The 21,711-nt window shown below is 42.0% G+C and overlaps 2 protein-coding genes across 6 annotated transcripts; one reads left to right on the forward strand and one right to left on the reverse strand.

The window, feature by feature from the left end:
- Nucleotides 1-1,219: 1,219 nt before the first annotated feature.
- LOC146707455 (uncharacterized) lies at nt 1,220-10,875 on the forward strand. 4 transcript variants are annotated; one of them, XM_085458803.1, is made up of 19 exons: nt 1,221-1,563; nt 1,978-2,107; nt 2,188-2,296; nt 2,386-2,479; nt 3,485-3,635; nt 3,741-3,858; nt 5,405-5,530; nt 5,621-5,683; nt 5,775-5,897; nt 5,977-6,132; nt 6,204-6,257; nt 6,851-7,080; nt 7,616-7,695; nt 7,850-7,939; nt 8,042-8,119; nt 8,190-8,294; nt 9,261-9,334; nt 9,644-9,747; nt 10,594-10,875. In XM_085458803.1, the coding sequence occupies exons 2-18, from the start codon at nt 1,987-1,989 to the stop codon at nt 9,702-9,704; spliced, it is 1,833 nt and encodes a 610-aa protein (XP_085314929.1). In that variant the 5' UTR covers nt 1,221-1,563; nt 1,978-1,986; the 3' UTR covers nt 9,705-9,747; nt 10,594-10,875. The 4 variants fall into 4 exon arrangements, with proteins under 4 accessions (XP_085314930.1, XP_085314929.1, XP_085314932.1 ...); XM_085458806.1 differs by lacking the exon at nt 10,594-10,875 and adding an exon at nt 9,454-9,475 and having other exon boundaries at nt 9,644-9,688; XM_085458805.1 differs by lacking the exon at nt 9,261-9,334 and having other exon boundaries at nt 1,223-1,563.
- smcr8b (Smith-Magenis syndrome chromosome region, candidate 8b) lies at nt 10,803-21,339 on the reverse strand. Of its 2 annotated transcripts, XR_014920836.1 has the most exons (7): nt 20,617-21,339; nt 17,805-18,217; nt 16,029-16,762; nt 15,163-15,624; nt 14,325-14,826; nt 12,014-13,527; nt 10,803-11,192 (listed from the first exon to the last, which is right to left on the reverse strand). XR_014920836.1 is itself a non-coding variant. In XM_085458802.1 (6 exons), the coding sequence occupies exons 1-6, from the start codon at nt 20,800-20,802 to the stop codon at nt 13,089-13,091; spliced, it is 2,736 nt and encodes a 911-aa protein (XP_085314928.1). In that variant the 5' UTR covers nt 20,803-21,339; the 3' UTR covers nt 11,978-13,088. The 2 variants fall into 2 exon arrangements, 1 of the variants encoding a protein (XP_085314928.1); XM_085458802.1 differs by lacking the exon at nt 10,803-11,192 and having other exon boundaries at nt 11,978-13,527.
- Nucleotides 21,340-21,711: the final 372 nt, after the last annotated feature.

Below are 21,711 nucleotides of genomic sequence, written 5' to 3' on the forward strand. Positions count from 1 at the left end.
TCAGACGCCAGCAAGGTGGAGGTGGAGTACTGGTTTGGGCTGGTATCATCAAAGATGAGCTTGTGGGGCCTTTGCGGTTTGAGGATGGAGTCAAGCTCAACTCCCAGTCCTACTGCCAGTTTCTGGAAGACACCTTCTTCAAGCAGTGGTACAGGAAGAAGTCTGCATCCTTCAAGAAAAACATGATTTTCATGCAGGACAATGCTCCATCACACGCGTCCAAGTACTCCACAGCATGGCTGGCAAGAAAGGGTATAAAAGAAGAAAAACTAATGACATGGCCTCCTTGTTCACCTGATCTGAACCCCATTGAGAACCTGTGGTCCATCATCAAATGTGAGATTTACAAGGAGGGAAAACAGTACACCTCTCTGAACAGTGTCTGGGAGGCTGTGGTTGCTGCTGCACGCAATGTTGATGGTGAACAGATCAAAACACTGACAGAATCCATGGATGGCAGGCTTTTGAGTGTCCTTGCAAAGAAAGGTGGCTATATTGGTCGCTGATTGGTTTTTGTTTTGTTTTTGAATGTCAGAAATGTATATTTGTGAATGTGGAGATGTTATATTGGTTTCACTGGTAAAAATAAATAATTGAAATGGGTATATATTTGTTTTTTGTTGAGTTGCCTAATAATCATGCACAGTAATAGTCACCTGCACACACAGATATCCCCCTAAAATAGCTAAAACTAAGAACAAACTAAAAACTACTTCCAAAAACATTCAGCTTTGATATTAATGAGTTTTTTGGGTTCATTGAGAACATGGTTGTTGTTCAATAATAACATTATTCCTCAAAAATACAACTTGCCTAATAATTCTGCACTCCCTGTATTGATGCTGGCAGCATCTGATAAATCACATAATTTATGCATACTGAAAGTAACCTGCCATGAGAGGACAGAGTGCAGTAGCTGTGTATTAAAAGTGTTTAATGAATGTGTTTTGAATATATCATTAAGGTCTATTTGATCCCAGGAAGGAAAGTGTTAGTAAACAGATTTACCAATATCACAATTCTGGTAAAAATCTGACAGATTATTATTGAGTATTTAATTTAATACATGTTATCTTCAGTGATGTTTGACTGTCAGAGAGGAAGTAAAGAATACATAGAAAAACTGGATCTAAACATGGTCCCGTCCGAGCATGGAGGTCGGACAGGAGGGAAGACGAACATTTGATTGGTCAGAAGGTGGTGAGCTCATACCTCAAACCCAGGCTTAACACTGATGTTAACCTGAAGAAGTGGCTTACATGCTTTCTACTTCCTAACTGACAAAGTTGAAGAGACTCGACCGAGTGACCAAGTGTTCCCTTCATTTTTAGGAGCAATGTATTAACAAGATGATGATTTTCACCTTAATTAGACTGTTTTCTCTCTTCTATGCGGGAGGCGGCGGTAATGCAACTCGAAGCTGTTACACAGCCGCAAAAAACAGAAGAAAGAAACAGCAGCAGAGGAAGCGACGCCATCACATCCGGTGACGCAGAAATTTCAGTCGCCAGGCGCGAAGGAAAGCGTACTTCGGTTTAGACACAAACAGTAAAACAGAACAAGGTAAGAAAACTATGGTTTACGGTACCGACGCGGTCATTTATGTGGTTTACGTTACACGTTCGCCTGCAGCTAATAAAGCGCGAGGTCGACTTTTTTTTCTACGCGTTTCTAAAGTTGTAAAAATAAATAACTGTCCTCTTAAAAGTAAGAAAACCGTACTGTCCCTTTGTTAGGCCTGGCTGGAACAGTTCATGCTGCAGAATAACACAGTGTTGTTGAGAAAGTATGACCTCTAAAGTTTAGAAATTCACAACAAAGCACACAGCTGAGCCTGTGGGCTAGCAGCCTTGGTGCATGACTGCAGGGTTAAGTCTACATTCATGCACGCATTTCATACTGCAGGTCTGCATCTGTGAACTAACTGATGGTTGGTTTTCCTTTTTCTGTTTCTTTCTTTCTTCTTTTTTTAACCAGGCATTTCTGATGTGCACGCCAGCAGACAGTGGAGATATAATCATCCTGAGTAGTGATGATGACGATGATCATAAGGATGACAGAGACATGTCCTGCCTCATCGTGGAGGTGGTGGATGTGAAGGAAAAAGGTGACAGCGGTTTTATTTTGTTTGCTCCATGTGTTTGTGGATGATCTTATGACTAATCACTAACAGCCTCTGTGTTCCAGACTGCGTGTCCTCTCCCAGCACTCTGGAGGAAGACCTGGTCGTGACCTTCTCCCGCCACGCTGATGTGCTACCTCATGCTCGCTACGACTGTCCCATACACCCTTTTACGTGAGATACACTTTGAAATGACCATCAGTGCTCTTTACCCCCGTCTTACTGTGTCAGGTGCTCACACTGCTTTTCTTTGGCACGCTCAGGCCTACAGAGTTGGAGACTAACATGCCAGTAGACAGTAACCAGCTCATTTGTGATCAGTGCTTCTGCTACATCTGCGATAAGCTGGCATCATTGGTAGGTGTTAATGTTAACAGGACAAAATGTTTCTGACCAGCAGTTTGGAGGGTTCACTAAACTGTATTCATCTGTTTTTTTTGCTTGTTTTTGCTCTTGCCTACTCAAAAATTAAATAAATGCATACTTTGTTTTTTGTTTTGTTTTTTAATAACACTGTATCAAGAAACAGTATGGGGGGAAATAAAGAATTAAAGATTTTTTTGTAGTGTTATCAGCTCATTTTAAGCTAATTTTGAATACAGGTCCTCTTCCACTTCTCTTACTTGTGGTGTGCCATAAGGTTCTGTACTGGGCTCTTATTGTTTCTGTTGTATCTGCTCCCTCTTCAGCACATTTTGGGGACCTTTAACAACATGACTGTCATCGCTGCTATCTGCTATGCTGATGACCTTCAGTTATACATCTCTCTTTTTAAGCTACAGATCCTGAATAGGTCTATGAAGAGTTGGATGGCAAACAGCTTTCTCCAATTTAATGAGGAAGTCCTTGTTTATGCCCCTGACTTATTTTTGCCTAAGGAAATAGAAGCTCTTGGTCGCCTTGCCTTGTTTGCTAAATTTGACATGAACATCACTTTGAGTGTTCATGTCTGATCTGTGGTTCACACTTGTTTTTATCACTAAAGACATATTGTCAAGTCCCATTGTGTCGCACTCTGACCTGGAGATTGTTATTTATGCATTTATTTCTTTACCCCTGGATTGCTGTAATTCATTGTTGTCTAAGTAAACACAACTTCCTGGAATGTCTGAAGGTTGGTCAGAGTGCTAAGTCTTCCAAGAGCTCTCATGGCACGCTGTTGCTGACCCAGCTGCACTGACTCCAGATTAAATTCAGAGTCGATTAAAAAAATTCAGGTTTTGATTTTTAGAGCTCTTCATGAACAAGCACCAGCTTATGTCAGTGAAGTTTTACATCCCTATGTCCCCAGCAGGTCCTTGAAGTCATGGGGAGGTCTCTTACAAAATAGTGATTGATGTGCTTTTCTCGCTGGTTTTTCAGTGTGAAATGTGGTGCGTGAGCGGCATTTGTCACTGCAACAGCCACAAGAGGAGCGCCTTCTGGAGCAACCTCAGAAACCATAAGCTGCTGGGAGGACTGACTGCTTTCAACCTCACCCTGTCAGAAATGGACTCGCACCTCCGACAAGCAGGTGCAAACAACAAATTCATGCGAGGAGACACCCGAGATGAACCTCTTGTACTGTACTTTAAATATATCTTACTAATGTATTTATTTATTTTCACTTCATGTCCAGCGACGTTGCTGCAGCAGTTCAGACAAGAGCTCTCTGCGCTCTACTCGTCCTACATGAAAGGCGAGGCACTAAAGGAATATGGTCTGAGCCAAGAGAACCAACAAAGCTTCATCTACAAGTATGTTTCATAACACTCAGATTTTGATTTCTATATTGCAATGATTAGGAGCCACATCTGGACCAATTATAAATCCATAGCTGTAAGAGATTCCCAATATGTCTATAAATATGTGGAGCATTTACATTGATTATTCAGGTCAGTGTTTTTACACTGTCTACGGGATGGGCACGGTCATAGCTGTCCGCTGTCTCTACCCTCTGCCTTTGCTGCACTGCCGCCACCACCTTCAACATGGAACTTCATCACTTTCCCCAAGTCAGACTTTTTAAGGCTTTTTAAGCTTCTTGAGCTTGCAGGTATACATCAAGCAGCTGGCTCGTAAATCACTTAATGCTCTGCTTTGATGTACAGTCCAGTTCACAATAACTTTGTATAATTATTTAGACATTTGACAGAAGGCCAACATTGAAGTGTGAACCACTGTCGTGGATCACCTTGTTCAGCACTTCCTTCTGGTCATTGGTCAGAGCATCACATGTCATGAGCTCCATCAGGTGTAGGAGGTCTTTCTAATCTGGTTGGTACAGTTTTTTGTGAAACCCACACAAAAAAGAAGAAGAAAGTAGCCATCAGTGGTCTTTATATTCACTTGGGCTTGAATTGTGGTCAATTCAATAAACTTTAGTTATATAGTGTCAAATTACATCAACAAGTGCCTCACAGTGATTTGGATTGTAAGGTGAAGATCCTACAGTTAGCCGACCCCTCTCGAGCCAAGTACTTGGTGACAGTGTGAAGGGAAAAACTCACACTGCAGGAGAAACCTGCAGCAAAACAGAGCTCAGGAAGGGGGCAAGTCTGGGGGGGGCAAGTCTGCCATATCTTGTTACGGATCAGGTCCATGGAAGTTGCTGTGACAATTTTTGCCTTGAACATTCCCAGTAATGAGCTTAAACCTGTGGAAAGACCAGCTATTCATCCTACAGATCACCAAGGCTCACCTCAAAAACATGTCCCTTTAGACCATCTGAGGTCATTTTGGTTCCCTGAGTCCTGGTGACCAATATTGTTTAACACAGCTGATGCCTTAACATCAGCCATTCTTGGAGAAAGGGTGCACACTTTTCTTTGCTTTTAGTGACGTATTTGGAGATAGTGTTATAAAAGCTTCAGTTTTTTTTCATAGGACTGCCTGGTTGTAAATCTGCGATTTTATATTTTTGATTAAATTATTTGTTTTAAAAGTATTTCTTTATTTATTGCTTGTTCTGTTGATGCATTACTGACTTCTCCTCTAAACCAGCGGTCCCCAACCTTTTTTCCGCCACGGACCGGTTCATGCCCAACAATATTTTCACGGACCGGCCTTTAAGGTGTCGCGGATAAATGCAACAAAATAAAACTAGTACCGGTACTGTAAAAAAGAAGATTTATTCATAACACACGTGAAAAGACCCAGGAAAACCGAGTTGAAAAAGTCTGACGTAACGTTTCAGTGAGGTCAGCTGTTAATTTTAGGAGTGCAGTGCTGGAACGAGTCCACACACTTGTATATTAAGACGTCTCTTTAACTTTCCTTTGTTTTTTGTTGTGTTTGTTCCAGTTACTCACCGGTGTTTGAGTTTGTGTCCTCGTTCCTGAACCAGGCAGATCAACAGGACAGCAGAGCGGCAGTCATCATGAGTCTGGGGGCTGCTGAGGACTTTATTAGACATTTCCATTTCTCAGGGTACTCACTGCAGCATTTCCGCTTCTACACACATTCCTTTTTTTCTTAATTTTCAAATGTTTTTCAATATTTTTTTTATTCCATTTACAGGGGTTTCATCTTTGCTTCTCCAATGGCTAATGTTGATACAGCTAAAACGATGTTACTGCAGAGGTAAATGCATGCACGTTGACTTCTTGTGTTATACCTGTAGCTCATTCACCTGGATATTCATCTTCTACTTGTGTTTGTGTGTGCTTACCAGGGTAATAGCATTGGTACAGAGACAGATGGTGATGGCTAATTTTACTCCAGACTTCATTAACAAACTACAGGAGTTTTGCAAGAAACTGCATTTCCCAGCTGAGCTGAGGAACATGAGAAACAGGTATGCTCGCCCTTTAACCTCCAGGGTTACCTGTTACATGTATATGTTGTTGCTATAACTTGATGTTTGTGTGCTCCAGCCTGTGTGTTCGCCCCTGGAACGACGTCCTGCTCGTGTCTGTGATGAAGGGACAGAACGTGTCAGGCGTGCGTAAGGACAAAGGCAAGAAAGACGTCCTGACTGAACAGATTTCTGTGATTCTGCTGAGGACGGAGCTACTGCAGCATCAGCGCAGGTTTGTATACGTGAACTCATCCACTTTGCTGTGTGTAGACAGCTGTCTAACTGTGTTGTTTCTGTCTGCAGGTACAGAGAGCTGTGTCGATATCTACGAGTCGTCCAGACAGACAACACCGCACAGTGAGTACATGCACAGGTTCCTCTGTTTTTCTTTCCAGCAAAGTGCATTTTGTGTTATTGTCATGTCAGTACATGATTTAAAAACATAACCAGCACTGAGTGGTGTTTTGGGGGTGAGGTGAGGACCAGGCTTGACTATTTGTCGGCACTTTGTAAGAAAATCCTTGATCCAGGTGCAGGCGAGAGTGAGACAGTTTCCTGGATCAGGATATCAGTGTCGTAGGTGTAACGTGTTTTGTTCTACATTTACAAAGTAAAAACTATAAGCCGATCACCCCCACGCCACGGCCATTAGGAAGAGGGGAGGTTTGAGGCGCTTCTGCACTTGCTTCACATTTTCAATCTTCTTCTTCCAGTCTAGGATGGATAATACATTTTTAATTGAAAAAGGGGAAAACTGTAGCTCTTCCATATTTCATAGTTTAAAACCCCATCTGGAGTTCATTAATTCGTTAAATATAGGTTCAGAAATGACTGTCAATCTGCAGTTACCATCTATAGAGAAACTAAAATCTCAAATCAAACGTTTAAATATTTAGACACCAGCAGTGACATGTTGCTGACTTGCTGCATTGGATTTGTTTCTCTGTCAGGTTTCAGCAGATACAAGACCTCATCCCCTACTTCATGTGCATGGCTGGAGACTTTTCATCAGCTCTCACAAGTTTGTTCCCCTCGGTGAATGCTCCCGCTTCCCACTTTACTCCGGACCTCTTCCTCTTTTATCTCAAAGTCTTTGAAACAGCGACTGCACCAAAGCTGACACCAGTCAGTAAACCGGGAGAGCTCTGCTGTGCTGGTGCAGCGTGGGAGTCTATTGAAGGTCCAGCAGAGATGTTTTGTTTTTTTTGGGGGGGGTTTGTACCAAGTTCAGAAGTGACCCAAGTCAGTTTGTGCTTGTGTCTGATTTTTCTTAGTGTTACTGTAATTATCACGAAATTTTCAGTTGAAAGTGCATTACTGAAGCCATTCATGTCATCACTCCACCACATTCCCGCTTCAACTGTGCATCCACATACACCTCAATAGAGATGTCACATGCACAATAATGTCATGTGATTGCAGCTACAGCCCTTTAAAGTTATACTAACTGTGACCTCTGTGCTTGCTTCTGTATGACCGCCTCCTGTGTGAGAAGTCTTTGTTGCTGTAAGAACAGTAACAAGAGCATATGAATCAGGTCACATGGGAATCTGATTTTGGCCACACAATTGCATCATTAATATGAACAGTTCAACAAAAAAAATCAACGCAAAATATCCAAATGAAGCAATGAGGTTTGCAGTGTAAACGTAGCTTCAGGATAAGATTTAGTATAAAACAAGGATTGATAATAAATCTGATTCCTCTGTGTGTAGATGCTGTGCCGCTGAAACGTCATGAGCTGGTGAGGTTTGCTCTCAGGGCTCAGGGATGCTGCAGTGCTGTATATGCTGATGTAAGTTAAAAGCTCCTCATTCAAGTCTGAAAAATGTTTTTGTCTCTAGATATCTGCCATCTTTATTTCTTGGTTTAGGTACATTTTATACTTGTTAAAACCTTGACTAGTATGTCCCATGTCTGACTGCATGTCTAATACTCCTCTGATCCAGTCTCGGTGTTGGACCAGTTTGCTCTCGATTGTCAACAAGCCTTGCGGTTCACTCACTGCTTTACCCATGCCCAGTATGCAGTTTCTGCAGGTGTGTACTTCTTGATTGTTAGAGTTAGACTTGCAGCTTTCTCCATGTTTCTCTGCTTTGTTTCATTCTGTATTTTGTCTCCTCGATGTCTGAATGATGAAGGAAGCGCGGGATGTTGTGAAAGGGATATTGCTTGATCAGAAGGGCTCCAATATGCAGATCCCACGATCCTTGCATGAGGTCAGTGCATTAACACTTACACTTCAGTGTTTAGAATTTGCGAGAACTAAACAGTCCAATGTGTTCGCAGGTGTATCCAGATCAGGCCTTGCTCCTGTTGGTGACGGAAGCTTTGAGCCAAAGAATCCTCGATTCCGTTTTGTATCCGATCCTACCTGTGCTCAACACCTTTCAGGTAGCCAACTCTTGCTTTCCTTCCGTAGACGCCACGCCACTGTTTGTGCTTTCACATACTTAAGCTATATCATGTAAAGGGCTCTATTGGCACACGCAACAATAACGGTGCTATAATTTTGTGTAACTATGACAGTTTGAGTGTCTCTTGCATCTTTGTCTCGCTAAAGAAATAATTAAAGGTACTTTTCGCGGCTCCCTTATTTCCCAAGGCGTCGCCACAGCGGATGGATCTGCATCTTTTCATTTGGCACTGGATGGCCTTCCTTTTTTTTCTTCCCCCCCTCCCTCAAATTACAAAACAACAGACGTGCATAACAAATAAGACAAGTACAGTATAAAGAAACATGGAAAAGCTTGTTTTAGAGAATCACTCTCAGCCTCACTCTTCTCAAATTGATTACAGGTCATTTTTTATTTATATAGCACCAAATCACAGGAATAGTCACCTCCTGCTATGATTTATTGGAAGGTAATACAGATGACCCAACCAACTGGTAACAGTGGGGAGGAAAACCTACCTTTTAAGACTTGGGGGGGGGGGGGGGGAACAAAACAAAAGACACACTGTGGAAGAGTCATAAAATCCACATGTCTTCGGCTATTGGAACCACACACTGTTTTCCCTCAGTTAATTCTGTCTCCCGAATCCAAACTGGAAGCTGGTTCCACAGAAGAGGGGCCTGAAAACTGAAGGCTCTCCCTCCCATTCTACTTTTAAATACTCTAGGAACAACAAGTAGGCCTGCAGAGCGAGAGCGGAGCGCTCTAATAGGGTGATATGGTACTACAAGGTCATTAAGATAAGATGGGGCCTGATTATTTAAGACCTTGTATGTGAGGAGCAGGATTTTGAATTCAATTCTGGATTTAAAAGGAAGCCAATGAAGGGAAGCCAAAACAGGAGAAATATGCTCTCTCTTTCTAGTCCCTGTCAGTACTCTTACTTTGATCTACAATTTTGTAGCTGCTCTCTAAAGAAATGTTTAAGATCCAGCTCTTCACTCAAGTCTCATCTGTGATGGAAACCACCTGTGACAGGTCAGATTAACACACCAGTAATGGATAAATAACTCTCCAAATTAATAAAAGCAGCTGGAGTTTAGTGTGTAGTTTCCAGCTGTTCACAGAAGTCTTTCTTCTGACATTTTCACACTTAGGATGCAGGATGCTTTCTCTTAGGTGAGAGTGTTACTCGCAGTTAAACATATGACACCACAACTTTAAAATTGTATGCTTTGTCTGTTTGTTTGGGGTCACTATTGACTGAAAAGATTCTATAATTTCACACTTTGAATTCTCGGGGGCTGTGCTGTTGTTTGTTGTTTAATCAGCTTTCTTGTGTTGCAGGAGAATTCATGGGCCTTTAGGTGGCTTTGTGAAAGTTTTTCCTCCAGTGAAGAACATCTGAAAAGATTCTTTCAGGCGATTGCACAGGAGAGGGAAAACAGCAGGTATGTGAACAAGTCTTGAGATAAACCACTACAAATCTCAGCATCCTTTAGCTAATCAAATTAACTTCCAGAAACAGAAAAGCTTTGATTTAATACAATCCCAGTTCTCCAAAAAAGTTTGTGTGCGTTAAATGTAAATATAAAAATGGAGTGTGATGTCAAGTGGCTTTATTGTCATTCCAACCATGTGCAGTACTCAATGAGACGAGACAACGTTCCTCCAAGACCGTGGTGCTACATATGACATAGAACAGATAATCAACACAGGACTACATAAAGTGCAGTGTGCAAAAACAAAAACAGTGCAACAAGAGACAGAACGATACAGACACAACAGTGCAATAGAAATGTGCAAAAAGTAACTTGGTGTATGAATGTGTGTGATTCTGCAGATAAGTGCTTGGTATTGACGTGTATGAAGGTATGCATGTGTGTCAGTCCAGTTACTGAGTGTTCAGGAGTCTAACAGCTTGGGAAGAAACTGTCTCACAGTCTGGCAGTGAGGGCCTGAATACTCCAGTACCTCTTGCCAGAAGGCAGCAGGGTGAAGAGTGTGTGTGCGGTTCCTCCACAATGCAAGTTGCTTTGTGGATGCAGCAGGTGCGTTAAGTGTCTGCGACGGAGGGAAGAGAGGCTCTAAAAGCGTTAGAGCTACATATTTATGCCGACTCATACATTACCTCAGCACAAGTGGGACAAGCAAGGACTTTTTAACTATGAAATATTGTCTGATAAAGGATTTTTTTTTTTTTTTTTTTTTTTTAATTCTAACAGCCATGTGATAATTTCAGCACTGCACGTGTGTCTGACTGAATCTCATTGTCATTACTTTTCTTCTTGTTCCAGTGCATCCTGATTGCACATACTTACCCCCTGCAGAGCTACAGAAGTCTTAAACACTGTTTACAGCACTGTTGCCTTCCACAAAGGTTTAAATACTGCGGAGAGTCGCCAGCGTCTTACAGATGCCCGACTGTACCTGCGTCCTCACACCAGCTCATGTTGGTACAATGCACATACTTCTGTTATTCACCATCTGATGACAAGAGACTTGATATTGATTCACCTTTTTAATGTTCATAAATGTTAATGTTACAGTTATAAATAAAAAGACAGTTTTATGCATTAGATTGCTGAATCGCTGCTTGAATATAAAATGATTTTATTGTCTCCACAGCAAGATAAACAACAGTACAAGTGTCAGAGAGAAGGATGTTGTTGCTCTGTCATTTTATAACGGCACTTTGTTTCAAATCGTGTGCTGTATACAAAAAAAACACTGTTGGATTAACGGGCTTTTATGGAGTTCTAGTTACCACAGTAACTGATGGTGTAATGTGTACTTTTATAGACAAAAGTAAGGATTATTTTTACAAAAACGTTATAATTTTTTAATTCTAAGGAAATCCGTGGTTCCTGGTGCAGCTGCGCCCACACTGGCACTACTACTCGGATGATCTGATATCCTCGTGTTGGTGTTGTTCCCAGACCATCATGAAAATGTTGTTCCAGGTTCAACATTGCAAGTGACCAATCACATTGTTGTGACGTTATTCTTTTGCGCGCCAAGCCATTCGTGCATTTATGAAATTCCAATGTTGCAAGGACAATATCAATTCTGCTTACTGTTTATTAAAGGGTTACGGTCAGGGTCCGTTGATCGGCGGACAGAGGCGGTTTCTCGCAGCTTAAGTACAGTTTTTTGTTTTACGCTGTTTTTTCCCGAAGTCGCAAAAGTATGATGTCACAACATTCTGATTGGTCACTTGCAATGTTGATCCTGGAACAACATTTTCATGATGGTCTGGGAACAACACCAACACGAGGATATCAGATCAACCCTACTACTCACCATCTGATGACAAGAGACTTGATATTGATTCACCTTTTTAATGTTCGTAAAATGTTAATGTTACAGTTATAAATAAAAAGACAGTTTTATGCATTAGATTGCTGAATCGCTGCTTGAATACAAAATGATTTTGTCTCCACAGCAAGATAAACAACAGTACAAGTGTCAGAGAGAAGGATGTTGTTGCTCTGTCATTTTATAAAGGCACTTTATTGTTTCAAATCGTGTGCTGTATACAAAAAAAAAAAAAAATCCCGGTTGGATTAACGGGCTTTTATGGAGTTCTAGTTACCACAGTAACTGATGGTGTAATGTGTACTTTTATAGACAAAAGTAAGGATTTTTTTACAAAAACGTTATTTTTTTTTAATTCTAAGGAAATCCGTGGTTCCTGGTGCAGAATTGAATCTGCACCCACAGTGGAAAAGAGGTACCTGAACCATATCAATTTAAAAAAAACAAACAAAAAAAACAAAACAAATTTGTAAGTGCTATGGACTGTTTCTGCTTAATTTGAAAAAGGAAAAAAAAAATCCTACAAATTCATAATCGAGGGATAAAAACAGGTAATTATCTGGTGTTCATGCAAGCTAACCATTTTGGCATAATAATGCCAACACTATAAATCCATTATCAATTCAGCCAAGAAACATTAGTGATCAGTTCACTCCCTGGCTTCTCCAGCCTGCACATCAAATATCCTTGGGCAAGATACTAAACATTTGCCCCTGCTGCATCCCTCAGTGTTTGTGCAATTGTGTGACAAGGCTCCAGTATAGAAAAATGCGCTTGTTTGAATGAGGCTTGCAGTAAAAAGCACCCGAGTACTCAGTTGTAAAGTGCTTTAAAAGTACACATACCTTTACACCACACACAGCTTTTACAAAACAGTGCACACTTCTCCACCAATGCTTCACTTGAGATTTTGGTGATGGGTGATTCAATGTAATGCACTACCTGTCTGTTCAAACAAAATGGTACTGATCTTTCTGTTTAACCTTTAGCAAGAACCCATTGACATCCAACAGACCTGCAGGTTTACTGCATGGGCCGCATTGTCATTAATAGTCGTAGAATAATTATAGGCTGCCAGTTATTTGTGACTATCAGACATGCTAAAGGCAGGGTGACAGGTTTTTACAAAGTAATGATGTAATGGACCTACATGTCATGTGGATGTCGTGCTGTACTCTATAGTAAACAGTACTCTATAGAGGTTACAGGCTTGCTTACATTGCACAGTGTTCAGATAAGGCTCAGTTTTCTTAAATTACAAGTTCATGTGTCATTAAGTGATAAGGCTGCCAGCATGTGGAAGGGTTTTGGTGCCAAGTGAGGCACTAGTGCAACGATGTGACCTAAATCTATATTTAACACTGCACATAAAAACATTTTTTTTGTACCGAAATGTTCACAGCAGCAGTTGATCAAACCTAAAAATTAGAGAAACATCTAAACATTCAGGGTTTCTTTTTCTCCGTCTGGACGCCTATGATGTCATTGTGTTTCTGTGCATTTGCACTGAGCTGTAAGCAAATCTTAACACTGGAGGTCCACGTCCCGCATACTGCTGTTTAATGAGATGAGACAGATAGCTCATCACTCTCAAATCACATTCGCTCACACCTCGTTCACACCAGGAATCCTCTTCTGTGTTACCCTTCTCTTTAGCAACGCATAGATTTTTAAAAAGAGGTATAAAAGTGTGCACCAGTACGTGATTGACCAGCGCAGCAAGGCAGCTCTCCAGATGCTGCAGGTAGGTGATGCCCCGGGTGATACCAGTGTGAGGATTGGCCAGTCTGCTGAGAAGAGAACCAGAGTAAGACGGGCACCGCAGCGTCCTCTGGTCGAGGTCCAGCAGAGCCACATAACGACTGTAGCGACTCAGAGAAGGAAGGATGGTGGAAAAAGAAGCTGAGGATGATCTGGTGCAAGAAACCATGACATGGATGTGACATTAATAAATTTCATTTATGACCTGAAGCTGAAGAAAAAAAGAAATAAGCTGTAGCCTTCTACACATGTCAGTTTACTGTCATTTCGGATCAACTTGAAGCTACCTAGACCCATAAACTTAGCAAGTAAACAATGAAAAGCATAAACCTCAGCTGCTCAGTTTGTAAAGGTGGTGACAGAACTTAATGTTTCCAGGTCTGACATTCACCTTAAATGGCCACCTGATTAAAAGCGTTTATATACAGTTAAAGCACCCAACTTGACAGCAGACAAACATGTTTACAGTCTGGGACAAAAACTTTTTGGCTAATGTCCCCTCCTCGCTCATTACAACTGTAGGGAGGGTCATACTTTTTAAATTTCTCTATAAGATCTCCAGTTAAACTGTATTTGGTTTAAAGTCATGCATTATTAATGGTTTGGCCAATTTGAGGGCTAGTGGATATAAGCCATAGCTGCCTGCTAGCTCTAACCTTAGCTCAATGAACTGGACATCTCATCGGTATGAGGTTGCTGACTTTTAATTACCTTAATGAAGTTACGAAACAAAAAAAGCAGGACTTGTAATGTATTTTAACAAGTCTGTACTCTGGTTTTGGCGAGTGAAATATTATTTTATTTATACGTTAGCAGGTATCTGGTTAGTGCTGACCAGTAACCTAGCATTAGCCACTAGCCACCCTGTTACCGAAATATTTACTGCCAACTCAAAAATAAATGCATAAAAATAAACAAACAAAACAGCAGGATGGCAGATAGCCCTCACCTGTACACTCCCATCAGTCTCCAGGTGAGCAGGTCAGTCAGCTGAAGGGGCGTGGTCAAACACATCTTCACAGCACTTCTATGAGGACCAGGAGCAGGCAGGAAGAGGGTCAGAGCATCCACCGTCTTCCTGACTAGGTTCTCATCTCCTCCGATGACAACCAGTGGCCGGCCACTCAGGAGACAGAACACTGCATGCTGGGAGAACGAGTTGTGCTTGATAAACCTGAGGGCTCTGAGTCCAGCCTTTCTCCTCCTCCTCTTATCCCAGCAGATGTTGCTGTGGATATTTTGAATGGGGGATGGGGGCTCTGAAGATTCAGTGAAACTGATGCTGCTGAGTGTTGACTCCTCATCAACACTCAGCAGCCTCAGGGGAGGGCGGGGGGAAGACCAACGATCCACCTCGGCCATGTAGGAACCAGGTGCAAAGTTCGCATTGTCCTGGGGCATCAGCCGCACCTTCTGGTGAACCTCAGGTGAGGGCTTCATCGCTTCGTCAGCTGTGGAGTAATAACAATATTTTATATGTTTTAAAAAAACTACAGTAATCAGCTACTTTCCCTAGCAGTTAAGCGCTTTATTAAATGATCAGCTGTTATAATTTTAAATTATGTCAGAAGAAAAAAAAACCCCAACTAAATTTGCACTAAGCCACGATTACAAATGCATATTTTCCACATTTTTAAAATAGCTTCTCATTAATTTCTGTGTTGCTGCAGATTTTATTTAAAACGGATAAAAACCATACCGACAAAGTGAATATATGTTTTTCATAGTTTTATAGCATGGATGTAATAACGAGAGCTTGAGAAATGAATAGTTGCACAACGTGTTACCTTGCAGTAGTTTGGAGGTCTTCTCTTCACTGTTGTCTTTGCGAAACTGATTCATCTTTATGGCGCCTGGCTGCTCTTTGATCATGATGTCATCAGTAACCATTGTTTGCTCCAAAGGCTCTTCACTTTCAACGCAACACTGATCTTCCTCATCAGGCCCATCATTTTCATCCTCGCCTACTGCAGCAGGTGCATTCAGTGTCTCTTCCTCTTGGAGGACTTTGTAAGACTTATCCACCATCTGTAGTTCTTCTTCATTCTCAAAGCCGTTGCTAAGAGGCTGCAGCTCTGCTTCCTCCTCTGTGATGGCGGTGAGGTCTTCGGTAAGGATGGATTCTGTGGTGCTGAGCACTTCAATGCTGTCCTCGCTGTTGGCACGCTTTGCATAAGCTCGCGGGTGTCTGATGCCAGTGTCTACTGCTGCACGCCTGCTGCAACTCTCTGTCATTCCGACTGGTGTGTCTGTGGAAGAGAAAGGTTTTTGTTTCATTTTTTTAATTTTAAAATAAGCATTTAATCTCACTAGATATGTAATGAAAAGCCGAAAGACTTTTTTTCATTGATATTTCTTTAAACCATCATTTGTTGCTTAAATCCCAGACATCCACACAGGAGCAGAGGATCAAATGTTCAAACTGAGTCCCTGTGGTATTTAATTAATATAAGACAAAATCAAACATGTCAGAGTTTATTGAAAGCCACCCAGTGGACCCGATTAGACCTTTGGGTGGGCCGGTTCTGATATATTTGGCACTCTTGATCAACAACCAGACACTATTTGTTATTTTTGTTCTTATATGAATTGACTAACAAAAATACCCAATCCGCCAAACATTTATTTGAGAAATGTTTCCGCACTGCCGTACCTCTGCTGTCGGCGACATGCTGCGTCATGTACGACTTCTCAGTTCCGAGCACTTCGATGCTGTCACTGCTGCTTACACTCCCCGTCATCTCTGTGCCAGGACCAGGACCAGGGGTCAGTGTATGTGCTTCTGCTGCCTCCAGTTTGATTGGGATCTCCTCCACACAGGAGAAGAACGACTCCATGCTTGGTGGTTCTGGCTGAAAAGCCCCGCCAGTCCTCTTACTCCCCATGTCCTTCGGCAGCTCCACCTCAGTGCCCTCTTCATCACCATCGTCCGGGCTCCATAGCTCAAACAGGAAGTTGGTGAGTGTTAGTCTCCTGGACAATGATTGTGTGGCATAAGTAGTTCGCAGGACACTTCTGTCACCACGGAGACGTCGCTCTGTGTCTTTGAGCCGGTCCTTCGTAAGAGACAGGTAGTATTCGTTGCAAAGCTCCTCCAGTGGCTTCAGGTGGTGCTCTGACTTGCAGGAGGGGGTGGAGAATGAGAAGCATGGCTCAAAAGGTGGCAACAGCAATGGATCCGTGAGAGAGGTGGCTGGGTCATAGGGCAAGAAGTCAGGCTGTTTGAGCTTCCTGTTTGGGTAAGATGCGACCTGACGAAGGAGCTCTCTGTGATTTAAGACTGAACGCTCCACAGCTTCGAGCTCTTCACTTTCTCCTTCAGATTCTGTCAACACATTTACCGTTGTCTGACGTTCTGCGTCCTTACGAAGGGTCAGCCGTCTGTACCTGAAACACAGGCAGTAACATGTGGTGAGCAGCCCTTAATTAACTAACAGTGGTGTCACAGTTTCAAGGCTGCCATGAACTACAAACTTCTGGGAAAAGCTAAATTTCTTGAGAAGACGAGCCACAATCTTAGCCAAAATAATCTTCTGTTTCAAGCACCCCACTGGCTTTCAAGTGGGGTGCTTGAATCTGTTTGTATCAGAGATTATCAAAAGTCCAAAATAAATTCAAGTTTGCGCAGCTGAATTTTGTTTTTTAAAGTCATTAGATATTTTTGCTGTACAATCATCCACCCTGAAAAAAAGAACAGTTCAAAGAAACCATTAAAAGTTCAAAATTACCATGACAACCATGCCCAAGATACTTCTGAGTCTACATTTCTGAATACACACTTATGTGGGTTTATACATGTTTTTTAAAACATAAAAGCATCCCTGAGATTTGATGACTGAAGAGCTGTGTTATAAGCAAGTGAGTGGATTTGTGTAAAAGTAAAAGATCCTACATTAAAAATCCATTTGATTTTTAGCTGGGGGATGCAGTTCTTTTAACAAAAAGAAGGTTAAAGTTAGCAAAAGGTTATCAGGGAAGGCGGGGCCTAATGTTAGACCTGCTAACCAACCCTGCACATTACAAGTCATTACTAGTGGAAGGTGGTATCCAGCTCCTTCCTCTTTCAGGTTAGGCTTAGGCTTGAGGCTAGAAATTCAAAGTTACAGTGAAATTATCACTAAATGCAGCTGTGCCAAATAAACAAGAGGCCACACAGGAGGATCTGAAAAATAAGAAGCATCCTTTTTGATAAATGAAGTGATGCTTGAGCTTGTGACTGCTTCCTCTTTAACAGCTTCCCCTTTTCACCACTGAGATAGAAATTGAAGCATTTTCACTCTCTTCAGGCCGTCTTCATTATTCCTTCCAATTTACGCTCTTAATCTGCTCAAATTAAAGATATTTAGAAGTAAGTGGCTTGGATATTTTAGTACAAACAGTTTTGCACAGAACCGTCCAATTTAATCAAAGTAAAAAGTGCTGCTCTTACTCGAGCTCCTGTAGTTTTCTCTGCAGCTCAATAGAAAATGCTTGTCTGTTTCCCGTCTTGAGGCTTTCAGCTGCCTCAGCGAAGCGTGTCGATAGCTCAGAAAAGTTGTCCATCAGCTTCACCTGGTCCGAGCACACGTAGGCCATGCAGAAAGGGCGCACCATCCCCCGAGCCTCCAAGTCGTACAGCGTCAGGTGATGAACATATGCAAACGCATTCTCTGCTGAATCTCCCAGGATTACTTTGGAGTCCTCGCTGAAGTTGAGTCGGGGGCCGGGAGAGGATGGAGGGGTGTGGCCGGGGCCAGACGCTTGGTAATCCACAGACATGATGCGAACAGAGAAGTGGTTGAGGTCAAATGACCCGAGGACTCTGGAGTCCTCCGGTATTGTCAGCACAGGAGATGGACCCACCTGGAGACACAGAGCAGGGGGTTTGTAGAGATGTAATCAAATCAGTCACTAATCATCTGGCTTTAATTTTAGATTTGTGGATTTATTTAGGTAGTCCAAAAATCACAAACTTGATTCAGGGGCTTTTTACCACATATGGAGCATACCACACCCTCTGTTCTTAGAGCCTTAAATAAGATGAAGAAAATGTCTACAGAAAAGCCATTCACAGTCATGAGAAAAACTCAACACACCCCATGACTTAATAGCTTGTAGAACCGTCTTTAGCAGCAATAACATGAAGTAATTATTTCCTCTATGACTTTATCAGTCCCTCACACCATTATGCAGGAATTTTGTTCCACTCTTAGCAGCATTACTTCAGTTCATTGAGAATTTCAGGCATTTGTTTCTGCATAGCTATGGTAAGGTCCCATCACAGATTTCGATTGATGTGCACACTTTGACTGAGCCATTGAAACAGCTTGATTTTTTTCTGTTTTTTATTCGTTCTGTTGTAGATTTGCAGCTGTGCTTGGGATTATCGGCCTGTTGCACGATCCAGTTTGCACAAAGCTTTAGCTTTTAGACACAGCCTCACATTTGACTCTAGAATTCCTTGATATACAGAAGAGTTCATGGGCATCTCAATGACTGTAAGGAGTCCAGGTCCTGTGGCTGTGAAACAAACCTAAATCACCACCCCTCTACCACCGTGCTTAACAGTTAGTATGAGGTGCCCTGTGTTTGGTTTTCTCCAAAGATGGCGCTGTGCATTATGGTCAAACATCACCATCCTGATCTCATCTGTTCAAATGTCCCAGAAGTCTTGCGTTTTGTTCAGATTAACGCTAACAAACTTAACAAGCTCTGCTGCCATGTTCTCTTTAGAGAGAATAGCCTTTCTCCTGGCAAAGCTTCCAAACAAGCAATACTTGTTGAGTCTTTTTCTAATTTTACTGTCGTGAACTTTTAACATGCCTGAGGTGCAAACTGCCGAACGTGTATCTGTATGATACCGCTGGGAGCAGACATCCTAAAATGTACTTGTTTACAAGGGGCGTCCTTATAAACAGAAGAAAGCTGTTTTCAGATGATTTTTATGCTTTTTCAGAAATAAAGAATGATGACAAAATTAAGACTAATATTACCATAAATGCTTAAACCTGGTTTCTCATTTGTTGTTTTTGTTTTAATATTATGTCTTTACTTGCCTTTGTGTATTCATGTCATGCCATGTGTTTTATTCATCCTTCATCACTGAACCCCAGCAATAATAATGGATTGGATTTATATAGCGCTTTACAATGCCACTATTCATCCATTCGTGCATTCACACACTGGTGGAGGTAAGCTATGGTTGTAGCCACAGCTGCCCTGGGGCAGACTGACAGAACCTCTGGCCAACACCAGTAGGCGGTAGGGTAAAGTGTCTTGCCCAAGGACACAACGACCAGGACAGAGAGCCCGGGGATCGAACCAGCGACCTTCCGGTTACAGATACGCAACAATGTGGGAAGTTGCACTTGCTAATTTATTATTTGTAACTTTTTGATTCGGCGTCCCTCTATGTGAGAGGTGGCTCGTTTGTGTGATTGACTTGGAGAGTATTTCCTGTTAATCATTCAGTAGTTCTGTCTTGACAAAAAGATCTTAATCTTAAAGAGACTTCCTGAATGAATAAACGTCAACTCACTATCTGCTGCAACACAGTGATGCATAAGTATCTAGAAAACAGCAGGAAATATATTGTTTGTATTGGAGTAAACATGGTTGCACTGTAGAGAATGCAGCCTGATTATATGTGTGTAACAAGTGATTCCGTGCTATTATAATACCTATGCACCTTAATGCAGATAAAGCAGGGTTATAAACCTAGGCCTGGATTGTCTTTAACTTTCTTCTGGGAATTTATAAATGTACTTAAACTTTTTTTTTTTTTTTTTTACAAAATAATCTTTAGCAGATGGGTTTGCAATACTTCAACACCTATTGTTTCTGAAGGAGAATCAGTAAATATGGGGGTCCAACTTTGGCGTATCCCATTTGACACTTTACAAGCTCCATATTTGTATTATTTAACTGTAAAATAGCTTCACATAACAGTTCAAAATAATCTTTCATTATCCTACACTTGATGTAGTTCCTCAGCTCATACCATGATTGACTGATTGTGCATAAGATGACCATATTAAAGCTACCCCTTCTCCAATGCCTCATACACCTTTATATCAAGCACACGGGGATTACCTGCAGGTGTACTGACCCCATTATTCGAAGCTTTTTTTGTGTTTATGAGAATCCACCCTGTTAAAACTATATAGACAGAAAATAACCCCCCAAAAACATGGGATCCCGTTTAAAACAAGTGCGATCACAGTAAGAAACCAGCAGTTTTTGTTTGAATGAAGCAAACACACCTGCTCTGAGAACTCAGCCACCAATATGAAGTCTCTGTGAAACTGTGCTGCTGTGCTCCAGGGATGAGAAGAGGGGAAGCGAGGGACAGAGAGCTCTTCAGGTAGACCCTGAGCCTCCTGCTCGTCTTCCTCTCCCCCAAAGCCTTCCGTGCTGGTGAAGGCCAGCAGGTCCGGTGACCCGATCATCTTGACTCGGTGAAGGGTCAGCCCCCAGGAGGGTATCAGCGAGTACCTTTGATCTACTCCGCAGGGGAGGAAGAGTAGGCTACGGGCTCAAACACCGCCATGTCGCGGTGCCGCCCAGCCTACAGTCCGTGAGTCAGCTGTTCACACGGGACCCAACAACAACAACCGCTACCAAGGAGGCAAAAAATAAATAAAAACAGTTGCGAAATTTTTTGTTGCAACAAAACTATAATGTTATTGAAAGTTAACCAGATTGAAACTTCAATGTGGGTCCTCCTAACCACTGCGTTTCAGCGCAAACAAGCGGCGTTTCCACAAACACGCAGCACAGAAAAGTCGACGGAGAAGCGAAAGTTCCCTGCGGGCTCAAGTCACACGGTTTGCTGACCTTCTCCCGGGATACGTGTTCCTCTTTTTCTCGCAATTAGCAAGCTAACTTTGAGTCTAAAACATGTGCCTCTTTGCAAATATTTAACCTTGTGACGGGCAGCCGCAGGGAGAGACGCCGAGACGCTCCCGTTCCTTGAGACGTCAAAGTGGGTGCTTTTAATGTGAAGCCCCGCGGGAGGTCCGCACTGCAGCAAGACTCGATAATGAACACTTCCGGTCACTGGTTTCAACTCAAGAGGGCACTTACAGACAAATACAAGCTGCAAAATAAACTCACGTGTTCATGAAGCTTGTCATTATCGGTGTGTGGTACAGTGTTGATTTAACGCTCTGATTGTTTTAAAGCCTGAATTATATTATACTAACCAGTCATTTTATTTATCTGTTGAGTTTATTTTAATGGAAGCACACTTTTTTTACTTAACATGTCTACACAATAATGCAGTGTCTTTTGTTGTACTGTCTACTGCGTTTTTTGTGTGTCTTTGATATTTGGCTGGTTTTAGCCAAATTTTGTTT

The sequence above is a fragment of the Copadichromis virginalis genome, linkage group LG6, assembly GCF_057382275.1.
Source record: "Copadichromis virginalis isolate Kocher_CV1m ecotype Utaka linkage group LG6, C_Virginalis_male_GT1.1, whole genome shotgun sequence".
Lineage (NCBI taxonomy): Eukaryota > Metazoa > Chordata > Actinopteri > Cichliformes > Cichlidae > Copadichromis > Copadichromis virginalis.